We start from the raw sequence: 15,142 nt of genomic DNA, 5'->3' as shown, positions 1-15,142 counted from the left end.
TTCGGTATAGAAATGGCGCGAACAGGTGTTTCCCATGATAGGGGACTGCAGTGGGAACCAATTGCTGTGGAAAGGTTCACCAACGGAACGTAAATAAAGTAACACTCAGTGGAACCGCTAAATTTAACCAGGCTCAAAAGTGGTTGTCGTTGTTTTACTATCAGGTGAGTTGCTATATCTATTTGCCTCTGATCCTAAATGTAATAGTTTCAATCTGAACGACATGAAGACCTAGGGCAGTGGTTCCCAACCGGGGGATACTTGGCCAATCCACAGGGGGTAAGTGAGTAGACTCATGAGACCATAGGCCTACTGGTCAAATACTTCAGGGGTACTCCGGGCAGAGCAAAATTCAGTTGGTGGTACAGTATCTGAAAAAGGTTATGAACCACTGACCAAGGGGATCTACGGTAGCTAGCTAACGTTAGGTGTAGGCAGCTAAGCTTGCGGTCACATGAGTAGGAGGAAGACCTCGCAGTACAGTTCACAACAAAGTTAGCTAGCTAAGTAACGTTATAGCTAGTATTGATGTTTTCTCGATCTGATCTATTCGCTAGGCCTAGTTCTAATTTATCTTAGTGTAGTTTGTAAACTAGTTATGTGTGGAAAAGTTAGTACCATGAGAGCCTTTTCACTGCAATGTTTAGCTAGCTAATACATCCACAATTGTGTATGGATATTATAGTCACCACACCAGTTAGTGTAATAACAGATAACTAGTAACTAGCTAGTATACTGCAAATAGTATAATGGACTAGTGCCATCAACTGTCACATTATTCTGTACATGTCTCCAGTGTTTTAGGGTGTGTGGCCATGACTCGGGGTAGGAGGACTAAGTTGGAGCCCTGGATAGAGCAGGTCATCCTGAGTTATGGCACAGAGCCAAAGGAGGAGAAGAAGAACACTCTGATGAAAGCGCATGTTGTTGGGGTAATGAGGCATCTAGTACATACACTTCATGCAAGGCCTGTGTTCCAAGTTTAGAAGGTGTGTGTGTGCGTGCGTGCAAGAGAGCGCTTATTTTGCACACACCTTTTTTTTGGTATTTTTCATCCCTTTTTTTCTCCCCAATTTTGTGTTATCCAATTGGTAGTAGTTACAGTCTTGTCTCATCGCTGCAGCTCCCGTACTGACTCGGGAGAGGCGAAGGTCAAGAGCCATGCGTCCTCCGAAACACAACCCAACAAAGCCGACTGCTTCTTGACACAATGCCCATCCAACCCGGAATCCAGCCGCACCAATGTGTCGGAGGAAACACCATACACCTGGCAACCGTGTCAGCGTGCACTGCGCCCGGCCCGCCACAGGAGTCGCTAGTGCGCGATGAGACAAGGATATCCCTGCCAGCCAAACCCTCCCTAACCCGGACGACGCTGGGCCAATTGTGCGCCGCCCCATAGGCCTCCCGGTCGCGACAGAGCCTGGACTCAAACCCAGAATCTCTAGTGGCACAGCTAGCGTTGCGATGCAGTGCCTTAGGCCACTGTGCCACTCGGAAGGCTGCACACACCTTTCTGTCTCTCTCTGTAGGTTGGCCGGATGTCAGAGTCACAGGCCCGACAGACTGAGGGTTTGACAACGTTGCTGTTCCTCTCTGATGGAGTGGTGCACATCCCCACCATATTGACCCAGGACGCCTGGGAGACTCTTCAGGAGTGAGTTAACAGTTAGGACAAGCCAAGAGGCCTATGAGATCCCATTAAATGATATGTATGTCTAAAACCCATCTATAAACCATATCTTGTTAAGCCCAGTACAACTCTAACAGCCAACATAAGGAGAAACAAGACGAGACAAAACGTATTAAGATAATTAAAAACCATACAGCAAATGGTGATGCATTTCTATCTATCTGTATCCTCTGGCAGGCAGGAGGACCGTGAGTGCTTCTCCAGTCTCATTAATTGCACAGTGTGTGTGTATTCATACACCCTGCAGTTCAACATGGACTCTGAACAGGTGCGTGTGAATGATCCTATTATATTGGTACTAGTAGTCCTTTGGTCTAAGAGACAGTTCATATTCTTTATTCTTTACCATTCATATTTTATTTTACTCTAAATGTGTCCTCATCTCCTCAGACAAAGAGCCAGTTTTACTTATCGGTTGGTGAGCTGACCACCACATCAGCTGGGGCTGCTAAAGACAACACCCCTTGCTGGTAAGAGACGCACATCCTGGCCTCTAAATCCAGACACATACACACCACAGGAGGTTGGTAGCACCTTAATTGGGGAGAACAGGCTCATTCTAGTGACTGGAGCGGACTGAGTGAAATGGTAACAAATGCATCAAACACATGGTTTCCAGGTCTTTGATGCCATACCATTTGCTCCATTCCAGCCATTATTATGAGCCGTTCTCTCCTCAGTAGCCTCCTGTGATACGCACATTAAATGTAGTGACTCTCCAACTGGCTTTTGTTTCAGCACATCGCTCAACTCAGTCAGACAAAAGATCTGTACAACATGGAGGTGAGCATGGGGTGTGTGTATTTATTTTATTTAACTAGGTAAGTCAGTTAAGAACAAATTCTTATTTACAATGACAGCCTACCAAAAGGCAAAAGGCCTCCTGCAGGGATGGGGGCTGGGATTAAAAATAAATAAAATAAAAAATATAGGACAAAACATATTACGACGAGAGACAACAAAACACTACATAAAGAGAGACCTAACACAACTTAGCATGGCAGCAACACATGACAACACAGCATGGTAGCAACAAAACATGGAAGCAGCACAACATGGTAGCAGAACAAAACAGGGTACAAACATTATTGGGCACAGACAACAGCACAAAGGGCAAGAAGGTAGAGACAAGTGTCTGTGTTTGCACATTTTTTGTTGTTGCATATAATACACGTGTACATTACTTTATATATTGTATTTGTTGATCATGTGTTTTCTTTTATCCCCAGATCCCTGCTTGCACAGGATTCTGTCCATACTCAGAACACCCAGTCTGGTATGGAACTCTATACATTCTGCACTACATTGATGATTTGTATCCTTATTGTTTGCCACACCTGTGTATATGACTGTGTTTCCTGTCTCCTAGAGTTCAGTCTGTCAGAGCTGCTGGGGGAGTGGCAGCATGACTGGCGCCAGTCTCTGTTGGAGGATGTGATGGAACTCCTGAGGACACCCACAAATCCCACCTCCTCACAGCCCTCCACCTCCAACAACCTCACACACGCTGGCACCAGATGGGCTATTGAAAGGTTCAGATATAAGGTGTGTGTGTGTGTGTGTGTGTGTGTGACCAGCCTATTAAATGTAAGAAAACAGTAGGAAATCTGCAACTTTACAAGAAGGTTGTTGTTTTTTCCTAGAGGGAGGATACTTTCAATGTCCCTGTGTCTCACCTACACATCCCAGACAATCTGAGTCAGAAACTACACGCACCCTCAGGTAACACTTAAGGGTGTCTCACCCTCTCTCTCACACCTGAAAATCATCTATACCTGTTCTCTTTCTGAGCTGACCGTTGTTTTATTTAGAAGACAACAGTGAAACGCAGAGTGGACTGGTCCCTCCATCTGAAGACAGACCGACAGACCCACCAGAGACAGATCAACCAATCGTTGTTGCTGACAGCAGGCAGACTGACAGGCCAGTGCCTCTGGAGAGAAGACATCCTGCCCATGAGCCCACACTTTCTCGTGAGTTATGTTTGTTAACTGGTCCATGCTGTAGATTAAGTATTTGTTATCAGTTAATACTAGCTGAAGTATGCTGCTACCACAATAGAGCCCAGTGTGTCTACAAATATATCTGTTTTTCTCTCCCTCTCCCTAGAGGAGAGTATGGATGGTGAGGTGGTGTCAGGGATGACCGGAGGAGCAGTGGCGAGCCCATGGGACATGTTTGCACCAGCAGCTGAGCTTCTCAGAACCTCCTCTGCATCTGACGGTGTGCTCCTTTCCTTTTAACTTTTCAATCATTCAACCTTTACACACACACACACACCACACCACACCACACCATGCACATTTATCTTTGCGCCGTACTACAGATATTTTATTTTTTCAATATATATATGTTTTTTTTTTACCTTTTATTTAACTAGGCAAGTCAGTTGAGAACAAATTCTTATTTTCAATGACTGCCTAGGAACAGTGGGTTAACTGCCTTGTTCAGGGGCAGAATTCTATATTCTGACTTCTGTCTCTCATTGGTTCCCTGACAGAATCCATCACCTCGGAGCCCCTCCCCCTCCAGAAGAGCCAGTCTCTGCTTGACCCCACTCCACAACCAGTCACTCTTGCAACATTTCCCCTGGCAACCAGCACCCAGGTGCCATCCCTGACCCCTGGGGCCACCCAAAGGTCAGGCGAGCGCTCCCTTCCTCCTTATCAAAAACCAGGCCCCTCCCACAGCCTACTCCCCTCCAGTGGCTCCTCCTCCACTGTGAGTCTATCTACAAAGCACCAACACTCTGGCATGAAGCTCCACCACAGTGGCTCAACCACAGCACATCAACTTACAATCACAGAGCAGGTAGAGGATGAGGAGGATGTTGTGAAGAGGTGGTGTAGGAAGGCTAAGAGGAAGAGTTCCGTGCAGACCTCTGAGAATAATGATATCACCTGGGAGGAGGAAGATATGCAGAAGAACCGCAGCCCGCCCTCCTGGATGTTTGAAACTCTTGAGATTCCCAGGATTGGGGAGGGAAGCAGCTGCAATCAGAACGCATTTGCAGCAATAGCCCCCCAGAGGCCCTCCAATGTAAGGGCGACCAGTTTTCATCCAAAAAATAGGATTTATATTGACCATTTAGTGGAATTTTGAACCTGTCCATTTTGTTCAATTGGTATGAAGTAAATTCTGTCTTGCTCTCTCAGGTTCACAGTGATGGCACTTTGTTCTCATATTCTTATCAGCTGTGTGGCCGCATTTCGAAGGATCTAAGCCATTTAAAGTGAGTAAACCGTGTGTGTGTGTGTGTGTGTGTGTACCGTGCCTTCGGAAAATATTCAGACCCCTTGGCTTTTCCACATTTTCTTACTTTACAGCCTTGTTCTAAAATGGATTTTAAAAAATTTCAGCAATCTACACGCAATACCCCATAATGACAAAACGAAAACAGGTTTTTAGAAATGTTTGCAAATGTATAAAAAACAGAAATACATAAGTATTCAGACCATTTGCTTTGAGACTTGAAATTGAGCTCAGGTGCATCCTGTTTCCATTGATCATCCTTAAGACGTTAAGTCTACCTGTGGTAAATTCAATTGATTGGACATGATTTGGAAAGGCACGCACCTGTCTATATAAGGTCCCACAGTTGACAGTGCATGTCAGAGTAAAAACCAAGCCATGAAGTCAAAGGAATTGTCAGTAGATTGTCCACATTGACTCGGTATATAGCCTTGTTATTGTTATGTAATTTTCTTGTTACTTTTTAATTTTATTTATTTCGTTTTATTTAGTAAATATTTTCTAAACTCTATTTCTTGAACTGCATTGTTGGTTAAGGGCTTGTAAGTAAGCATTTCACGGTAAAGTCTACACCTGTTGTATTCAGAGCATGTAACAAAACAAATGTGATTTGATTTAGAGCTCAGAGACAGGATTGTGTAGAGGCACAGATCTGGGGAAGGGTACCAAATCATTTCTGCAGCATTGAAGGTCCCCAAGAACACAGTGGCCTCCATCATTCTTAAATGGAAGAAGTTTGGAACAACCAAGACTCTTCCTAGAGCTGGCGGCCCGGCCAAACTGAGCAATCGGGGGACAAGGGCCTTGGTCAGGGAGGTGACCAAGAACCCGATGGTCACGCTGACAGAGCTCTAGAGTTCCTCTGTGGAGATGGGAGAACCTTCCAGAAGGACAACCATCTCTACAGCACTCCACCAATCAGGCCTTTATGGTAGAGTGGCCAGACGAAAGCCACTCCTCAGTAAAAGGCACATGACAGCCCGCTTGGCGTTTTTCCCAAGAGGCACCTAAAGACTAAGACCATGAGAAACAAGATTCTTTGGTCTGATGAAACCAAGATTGACCTCTTTGGCCTGAATGCCAAGTGTCACTTCTGGAGGAAACCTGGCACCATCCCTAAGGTGAAGCATGATGGTGGCAGCATCATGCTGTGGGAATGTTTTTCAGCTACAGGGACTGGAAGACTAGTCAGGATCGAGGAAAAGTTGAACGGAGAAAAGTACAGAGAGATCCTTGATGAAAACCTGCTCCAGACCGCTCAGGACCTCAGACTGGGGAGAAGATTCACCTTCCAACAGGACAATGACCCTAAGCACACAGCCAAGACAACGCAGCAGTGGCTTTGGGACAAGTCTCTGAATGTCCTTGAGTGGCCCAGCCAGAGCCTGGACTTGAACCAGATTGAACATCTCTGGAGAGACCTGAAAATAGCTGTGCAGCAACGCTCCCCATCGAACCTGACAGAGCTTGAGAGGATATGCAGAGAAGAATGGGAGAAACTCCCCAAATAGAGGCGTGCCAAGCTTGTAGCGTCATACCCTAGAAGACTCGAGGCTGTAATCGCTGCCAAAGGTTCTTTAACAAAGTACTGAGTAATGGGTCTGAATACTTATGTATATTTCTAAAATCCTGTTTTTGCTTTGTCATTATGGGATACTGTGTGTGTGGAATGATGAGGGGGGGAAAAACATTTTAATCAATTTTAGAATAAGGCTGTAACCTACCAAAATGTGGAAAAAGTCAAGGGGTCTGAATACTTTCTGAAGGCACTGTATGTGTGTACAATGCGTAACTGTGTGTGTCTGTCCGTCCGTACGTATCCTGCAGGATTCCTGATGGCATGTTGCACTGGGCTGTACGGTACCTGGTCCCTTCCATGCAGACGGAGGTTGTCAAGGATACACAGCTGCGACCCCAGTCTCACCCCAGTTGACAACCTCAGGTCATCTCCCCCATCTTCCCATTGTGTTGAATTCATAGTGTACAGAGGCAGCTTTGTTGTTTTCTTTTAGGAATTTCTATTGTTATGTTTATATAACATTCTGAATATTGATAAATAAATATACATTAGTCATTGAATTGTCAACTCTATTGTGAAGCAGGCAAATGTGAACTTATCAACTTTTAATTTGTCAACAGCAAGATAATTTCATTGTCAGTTACTCACAGATGTTCTTTCCTTAATTTGACCTTTGAATAACACACATGCACTTATTTACTTATGCAAACATTTACTGGCTGCTATAATAAAATACAAATCATATCAGATGTCCTCTAGAATAATTTTTGCAAAATATAAGCACAACAAAAATAGTCACAGGTACATAGTGCTTTAAACAATTATATCTACTCAATGGAAGCCAGTGTCATGTGCTGGTGGGGTGGGGGCTTGCCCTGGGGATTCCTGAAGAGGCGAAGGCATAGAGGAAAGGATTAAGGCAGCTGTTGATGATGGTGAAACCCATGAGGATATTCCAAGCTGAGTCACACACATTCTTCACAACCTCGTTCTGCACGGCCAAGTTCACCAGGGCCAGCAGGTTGAACAGGTGCAGCGGAGTCCAGAAGCAGAAGAAGGACACAACAATGCAGGTGACCAGCTTGGTCAGCCTCCGCTGCCTGAACAGGGCCGCCTGGCTCACCCTCTTGTGGAGGTAGAAGTAGGACGTCACCAGGATGCAGCAGGGAACTACAAACCCCAACAGTGTTTGGACAAGTAGGATGATCATTTCTTGTCTGAGGTTCTGGTAGTGCGAGCCGCAGGATTGATGGTCGTCGTATGTCTTGACGTCAAGGACAGTGAAGGCGGGAGAGGCAATGAACCCTGCCAGCCCCCACAGGGACAGGAGGAGTGCCTCTTCCCCCATACGGCCCAGCCTCACCCAGCTGTGGGGGTACAGCACCTGGACGTAGCGCTGCACGCTCAGCAGGGTGATGGTCAGCACACTACCATTCAGGCTGCAATGGATCAGGAAGAAGAGCAGCTTGCAGGCGGCGGAGCCCAGATCCCAGTTCCTCAATAGGTTGTTGATAACGAGAGGCAGGCACAGCAAGACCATCAGGTCACACAGTGCCAGGTTCAGCATCAGACGCATGTTGAAGTTCCCACTCTCAAATTTCCGCCCAACAACAATCAGAACCACCACATTCCCAGGAATTCCCACCATGCAGCAGAAGCCCATGATCACGCTGGGCATCACGCGGGTCATGTGCCAGTAAGGATAGGACTCTGGCTGCTGCATGGGGCCGAGCTGTCCAGACTATTAAAATCCACAGAGAATGCTGGTTAGAAACTCAACAGGGCTGTCTCACTACCTCTGTCTGGCTGGGCTGACTGAGACACACTAAGCTCTGAGTCGTTCCCCAGATTGTCTTAACTACTGGTGGTAGTGATGATATGCTGTGAACAAAGGGTACCTGTGTGTGACTCTGGGCTGGGCCTGTTTTGAATATACAACGTGTATACAGCTCTGTGTTATGTGAAGGTAACAGCCTACCAACATGACACACTGTCATGTATAGCCTCCTGACCCCTGAGAGTTACAGGAAAACCTCAACAGAGGCCCATAACACCCTCACAAACTTTTACAGATGCACAATTGAGAGCATCCTGTCAGGCTGTATCACCGCCTGGTATGGCAACTGCACCGCCTGCAACCGCAGGGCTCTTCAGAGAGTGGTGTGGTCTGTCCAACGCATCACCAGGGGCAAACTACGTACCCTCCAGGACACCGACAGCACCTGATGTCACAAGAAGGCCAAAAAGATAAAGGACATCAACCACCCGAGCCACGGCCTGTTCCCGCAACTATCATCCAGAAGGCGAAATCAATACAGGTGCATCAAAGCTAGGACTGAGAGACAGAAGCTGTTCTTCAATCTCAAGGCCATCAGACTGTTAAATAGCCATCACTAGCCGACTTTCACCGGGTTACGTAACCCTGCACCTTAGAGGCTGCTGCACAATATACATATGTTTTTTTCTTGGAATCACTGGCCTCTTTAATAATGTTTACATACTGCTTTACTCATCTCATATTTATATGCTGTATTATATTCTACTGTATTTACCTAGTTAAATAAAGGTTAAATATATATTTTTTTAATTTTGTCAATGCCACTCCGACATTGCTCGATGTAATATTCATATATTTCTTCATTTCATTATTTTACTTTTAGATTAGTGTGTATTGTTGTGAACTGTTACATACTACTACACTGTTGGAGCTAGGAACATAAGCATTTCGCTACACCCGCAATAACATCTGCTAAATATGTGAATTAGATTTGATGGAGGAAAGTGCTTTTATTGATGAACCATCATGACCTTATCCATGCAGGGTTAGAGTTTTTACATTTAACAGAACCTTTAGGGTATGTTGGACAAAGCAATTGGACAGAGTTCGACCACCTCAGAATTCAGTCCCTTCAGATTTTCATCTACAGGAGCTACTTTATTACTAGTTATTACACTCCAGCACGATAGGTGGCGGTAATGCCGAAGTATACCTACTGCATCAAACACGGAACAGGAAAAGGAGAAGGGAAGAAGTCAATTTTCTCATGCTTACGTCCTTCCATTTTTCTTTGTTATTGTTATAATACACGTTTTGTATTGCATTTCTATCTGAGGATTTTGGAGCTAGATTTTGTTTAGTGGTATTGGAGCAATGTCGAGTGTGCCTGCTCCCAATCGTTCATCCGCCGGCTGGCCGCGCGGGGTCAGTCAGTTCGGCGGGAACAAATACATGAGCGCGCCTGCAAAACCGCTCAGCCTGGAGAGAACCATTAATTTGTGAGTAACAGGATGAAGGGGGGGCGACGACGATTGGTTTCTAACTTCAGATTATGTGTGTATGTATCGTGGTTATGCAAAGACTCCTAAAACACCCGTCTCATTCAATTTTATGGAAAAGTTCATGGACTGCAAGCTTTGCAGTAGCCAGAATCCGACTAAAGTTAGACGTTGATTACAGTAGTCGGAGCACGGCTATGACACGATCAGAACAGCACAGAGTTGGCGAGAGATATGGCTCGGAAAATGTACCTCAATCCAATTTATTCCAACAAATGGAGAGGATTTTTTTAATGACTGCTAGTTTTTTCGTCAGTATGCTAGGCTAATGCTATAGCAGGCCATTGGATTCCATTAAAATTTGAATCCTAGCCAAAGATGGTGGATAAATAGGAACCGTAACAAACGATCTTGTCTGTGTAAGTGGGCGTTTCATCTCTCGAGTGAGCATGCTTTCCCCCGTAAGCTCATGCCTCTATAATATAAAATATATTTTTATAAACTGGGTAGTTCGAGTCCTGAATGCTGATGGTCTGACAGGCATGGTATATCAGACCACTTATTTTTACTGCTCTAATTACGTTGGTAACCAGTTAATAATAGCAATAAGGCTCCTCCGGCGATATATGGTATTGTGATATATGGCCAATATACCACGGCTAAGGGTTGTGTCCAGGCACTCTGCGTTGCGTCGTGAGAAAGAACAGCCATATACCACCCCACCAACCCTTATTGCTTAAATAACTAACCCAAGATAGTTCATCTGTGTCATTTACAGTGGTAGTAAATTAAGCATCGTGAGCAGAAGAAATAAGGTGTTTTATATATATTTATTTTTTTAACAAATCGAAACTGAATTAAAAAGAAGGCTGGACTCCAAAAAACAAGTTTGTAGCTCCCTCCAGTAACCACGAGCACAACCGTTCCTTGATTTTAACTTGCGGCTTTATTCTGTAGTTTTAGTCAGAATTATCACCTTCCGTGAGAACTATAAAGTAAATGAAAATACAGTTAAGCACACAACCTTCTTGTCTTACGAGTGACCTATTAGCTTGGTATAACTCTGAAGTGCTTACAGTTTAGCCGGAGCTATAACAGTATCAGATTAAACACATACATAACGGAAAAATACCCCACTGGCTGCTTATTACAGAAGGGAGGAGATCAGAACATCACACGTATTATTCCTGGCATGAATTCACGCTTCATCCTAACATACACACATCAACCTTTACGAACTACACCCGATGACATGAAAATGTAGCTAACACAGCGCGGGATTGCCTTCACTCCAAAGGTGGGTTGCTACGATAATGATCCCGTTACAACAGTTATTAGCCACGTAGTTATGCTTGTCTTATAATTTCCCCCGCATAGCAAACACGTAAACAATTTTTAAAAACAACGACATAGACTTACATGTTAATTGTCAGTTACAAAGTTGACATACAACAACTGCCATTTACACTATTAAATATGTAAATTATGTTAAGTAGCCTAATAATGAACCCATGTATTGATGTGAAAACAGATTTGTATTCATATGAATTAATCTATTATGTTTGAAAAAGTTGAAACAAGAACGAGCTAGCGAGATCTTTCTTCTTTAGGATTTTATTGTCAGATCCGCATCCAACTTTTAGGTGCATACACCACCACCTATTGCACTGGTGTGAGACCATTCATGGCCTACCTACATTAAATTCTTGATACAGTAGTGGAAAATTGCCCCTCCTACTATTAGCCCTCTATAATAATAAAAACTCCACCCCATTCCACTATTTAAATCTACAAAATGCAGTCCACTCTGTTACAGATTATAGTTTTGGAAACAGAAAATATTATTAAGATCAAGATCAAATGTATTAAGATCAAATGTTTAATCGATGAGAAAATTTGCAGAATGTCTGCCAAAATCCATCTCGCTCCATCTTCTCCCACTGCCAGCCATTGGGCTTCCTCTCATCACCATATTTGGTAGTGAGTGGAAATTCCAACCAGATGCTTCACATTTACATCAGGTGAAATATCTGGTTTGTTCTTTTGGCTCATTCTTCTGTCTTTCAGCTAGCTCTGGTCTACTTATTTTCCCCTCCCTTTCACTCCACCTGTCCCGCCCAGAAAACATTTGCCACTGAGATGTCTCGCCCTGGGGCACCCAAGGGACAGGGGCAATAAGTAAACCAGAGTGGCCCCGCCACAATCAGAAAAATTTAAGAGTGGGGTGTCTTGCTTTCTCTGGCATAGCTTTGGGGTGGGTAACTACTGGAAGTGTTGTTGAATCTAGTGGACTGCTATAGCATTAGCTAGCCTAGCATGCTGACGAAAAACTAGCAGTATTTAAATCTTCTCGATTTGTCATTTAGGATGATGAGACAATTAGTAGTACGCTGCCATCTCCCATCCCTGGATTGAGGTACGTTTTCCCGAGCTGTATCTTGAGCCGGCTCTGCTCTGGCCTGATCGTTGCAAAGCCACCTTCCGACTGGAGAGAGAATGTAATGAACGTCTATTTGGATTCTGGCTAGCTTTGCAGCTGGCTCTATGTCCTATTTGACAGCCCAGTTTGTGACTAAAAATTAAGATGAATTGATAGTCTCCCGTCCTGTAGATGCATCCGCATTCAAAAGCTATACAGTGTGTGTTTGTAGGGGGGTGACTGGGTAACAGTGAAGGCTGCTGAGGGGAGGACGACTCATAATAATGGCTGGAAGGAACAGAGCGATTGGTATGCCATCGAACATATGGAAACTGTGTGTTTGACATATTTCATTCCATTCCACCGATTCTGCTCCAGCTATTACCACGAGCCCTTCCTCCCCAATTAAGGTGCCACCAACCGCCTGTTCTGGGTAGTGTGTGCATGTTAGTAGAGGCATGCTATGGGATGTGCACATTTAAAAATGGTATTCATGACATTGTTTCAGATACCCTCTCACCAACTACACATTTGGGACCAAGGAGCCTCTGTATGAGAAGGACAGTTCAGTGGCAGCACGGTTCCAGAGGATGCGGGAGGAGTTTGACAAGCTGGGCATGCGGAGGGCGGTGGAGGGAGTGCTTATTGTCCATGAACACAGGTTGCCCCATGTACTGCTGTTGCAACTGGGAACCACCTTCTTCAAACTGTAAGCACTACCACCAACTAAGCACAGTCTGCAGGAGTTACACCAACAGTCTGTTGTTTTTAAAGTGTGTGCATGCGTGTTTGCATGGTTCTCTTATAGGGTTGTCTTTATGTCTCTTGCAGGCCAGGTGGAGAGCTGTGCCCCGGGGAGGATGAGGTGGATGGGCTGAAACGCCTGATGACAGAGGTACGATACACATGCACTCTCAAAGGAGGCCGGCCAGAGTTGGAATCACAACCTCAGATGACATCCATCCTAGCGTTCTCTTAGCTCTCAAACTCTTCTTCTCTGTATGTAGGGTTTTCAGCCATTCCATTACCCTACGTTTGGCTCCGTGTAAACTCCAATTCCAATGCTGTGTTTTAACATTTAGAAATGTCAATAATCATTGTTTTGAGAAAGAATCTTTAAAAAAATTACTTATTGTAGCAGTTTTGCACACATTGTGTGCCTCCAGTTGATGAACAACACTTCCTCCCCAGTTAGCTTACACACTGGTAGCTAATTAGCACAGGTGGCAGCCTATGTCTTCCGTAAACAAGCGCTGTAACATGGAGATATGGCCATGTGGGAACACAAACCTAACCCTATAAAGGTGTGTAGTAATTTACAGTGTGAAAAAAAATAGAATAATATTTGTATTTATTTCTCGCTGATATGAAAGATGCATTCTTTATGTTTTCAAAACAGTACTGCAAGTGATGCGTGTTAATGTTTAGAGAAAGTGTCAGGGGTTCTTAACAAAACTACCCCCGTCAAAAGACACTATCGTCAATAGGCGCTAAAGTAGTTTGCATCTATCAGTGGGGTAGCATTCTCTAAGATCCTGCAGGAATCATTGTAGCTCAGTTGGTAGAGCATGGTGTTTGCAACACCAGGGTTGTGGGTTCGATTCCCACGGGGGGACCAGTACGGGAAAAAAAATGTATGAAATGTATGCATTCACTGCTGTAAGTCGCACAGGATAGTAGCGGCTGCTAAATGACTAAAATGTAGGAAGCCGTGATGCCATAGTAATTGTCTTTACTGTGTCTTTGTCAGATCCTGGGCCGGCAGGACGGGGTGAAGCAGGATTGGGTGATCGATGACTCCATCGGAAACTGGTGGCGCCCCAACTTTGAACCCCCACAGGTGAGCACAACCCAACACACAATACAGTTTACACTGAAATGTATCGAGGAGGAGATATTGAGCCTACAGTAAATATTTGTGTTTGTCTGTTCTGCTGCAGTATCCCTACATTCCAGCCCACATCACTAAACCCAAGGAGCATAAAAAGCTCTTCTTGGTTCAACTGCAAGAAAAAGGTAAGTGCCCCTTAGCTAGTCAAAATCTGTTCTACATACTCTACACACATAATCTTGAGTGATATTTGCTTCTGTGTCTCTCAGCTCTGTTTGCAGTCCCAAAGAACTACAAACTGGTGGCAGCCCCCCTGTTTGAGCTTTATGACAACGCCCCCGGCTATGGCCCAATCATATCCAGCCTTCCGCAACTACTAAGCAGGTAGTGTGTGTGTGTTGTGTATAAAGCACTTTTGTGTGTGTGTGTGTGTGTGTGTGTGTGTGTGTTAGAATGAGTGTATGAAGGGTGTGTGTGTGAGCTCAGGTATGCTGTATATTCATATTTATTTCCTGTAGGTTCAACTTTATCTACAACTAAATGGTGTGAGAATGGGCACAGTGGCTGGCTGTCTCTGTGAGTGCAGCCAATTATGGGTGAAATGAAGACATGGAGGTGAAGTAAAACAATGTGGGGCAATCCAAATAAGGCTACTCACCTCTGGCTTCCCGGTAAAGGCTGAACAAAAAACCCACCACCTCAAGAGAAGGGACTGTAAATGTGCTGTTTACAATGATGGAAGAAAATACACTGTCAGACTTTTTGTTTGGATCTGAAAAAATTCAGTCATTTTTTTAATGATTAAACGGCAACCCAGTGTCTCAAGAATCAGATGTTATGCTCTTGCTGCAGAATACATTTGTTTGATTAAAGAAACAACAGCATTGAGTTTCCTGTTGTGTTTTAACCTGTATTACTGTCATGATATTTCATTTTCTTTAAAATAAATGAGTCTTTTCATTTAGACTTTGTCTCCTATAACAAGTGTGTTGATGACATCTTGGTTTTGATGTGTTGTTTTCACTATATATATAATGCTATCTCTTTGTGATGTCATTTGGAAACAATGTCAACTTTCACTGCTATATTGACATAAGGAAGTAGATGGCTGCAAATGCTTTCTAGGTCCCAAGAAACAAAGATATCTGCTGT

General features: G+C 44.2%; 3 protein-coding genes across 6 annotated transcripts; 2 read left to right on the top strand and 1 right to left on the bottom strand.

Moving 5' to 3' along the window:
• Nucleotides 1-64: 64 nt before the first annotated feature.
• On the top strand, nt 65-7,024 carry acd (ACD shelterin complex subunit and telomerase recruitment factor). Of its 3 annotated transcripts, none has more exons than XM_029767512.1 (14): nt 65-164; nt 797-932; nt 1,533-1,657; nt 1,871-1,961; nt 2,084-2,163; nt 2,432-2,476; nt 2,923-2,969; nt 3,063-3,238; nt 3,337-3,415; nt 3,508-3,666; nt 3,803-3,916; nt 4,194-4,732; nt 4,849-4,925; nt 6,773-7,024. In XM_029767512.1, exons 2-14 carry the CDS (start codon nt 816-818, stop codon nt 6,876-6,878), a joined length of 1,755 nt encoding a protein of 584 aa, XP_029623372.1. In that variant the 5' UTR covers nt 65-164; nt 797-815; the 3' UTR covers nt 6,879-7,024. The 3 variants fall into 3 exon arrangements, with proteins under 3 accessions (XP_029623372.1, XP_029623370.1, XP_029623371.1); XM_029767510.1 differs by having other exon boundaries at nt 3,505-3,666; XM_029767511.1 differs by lacking the exon at nt 65-164 and adding an exon at nt 199-279 and having other exon boundaries at nt 3,505-3,666.
• Nucleotides 7,025-7,311: 287 nt separating this feature from the next.
• LOC115204733 (leukotriene B4 receptor 1-like) lies at nt 7,312-8,187 on the bottom strand. Its single transcript, XM_029770448.1, has one exon. The coding sequence runs from the start codon at nt 8,185-8,187 to the stop codon at nt 7,312-7,314; it is 876 nt and encodes a 291-aa protein (XP_029626308.1).
• A 1,280-nt stretch (nt 8,188-9,467) lies between these two features.
• LOC115203120 (cleavage and polyadenylation specificity factor subunit 5) lies at nt 9,468-14,971 on the top strand. Of its 2 annotated transcripts, none has more exons than XM_029767508.1 (7): nt 9,468-9,740; nt 12,668-12,868; nt 12,991-13,054; nt 13,910-13,999; nt 14,100-14,175; nt 14,260-14,374; nt 14,509-14,971. In XM_029767508.1, exons 1-7 carry the CDS (start codon nt 9,616-9,618, stop codon nt 14,528-14,530), a joined length of 693 nt encoding a protein of 230 aa, XP_029623368.1. In that variant the 5' UTR covers nt 9,468-9,615; the 3' UTR covers nt 14,531-14,971. The 2 variants fall into 2 exon arrangements, with proteins under 2 accessions (XP_029623368.1, XP_029623369.1); XM_029767509.1 differs by having other exon boundaries at nt 9,728-9,799.
• The last annotated feature ends 171 nt before the right edge of the window (nt 14,972-15,142 follow it).

This window comes from Salmo trutta, chromosome 12 (genome assembly GCF_901001165.1).
Source record: "Salmo trutta chromosome 12, fSalTru1.1, whole genome shotgun sequence".
Lineage (NCBI taxonomy): Eukaryota > Metazoa > Chordata > Actinopteri > Salmoniformes > Salmonidae > Salmo > Salmo trutta.
The sequence above is the reverse complement of the archived record's forward strand: the minus strand, read 5'-3'. Positions and strand labels throughout refer to the sequence as shown.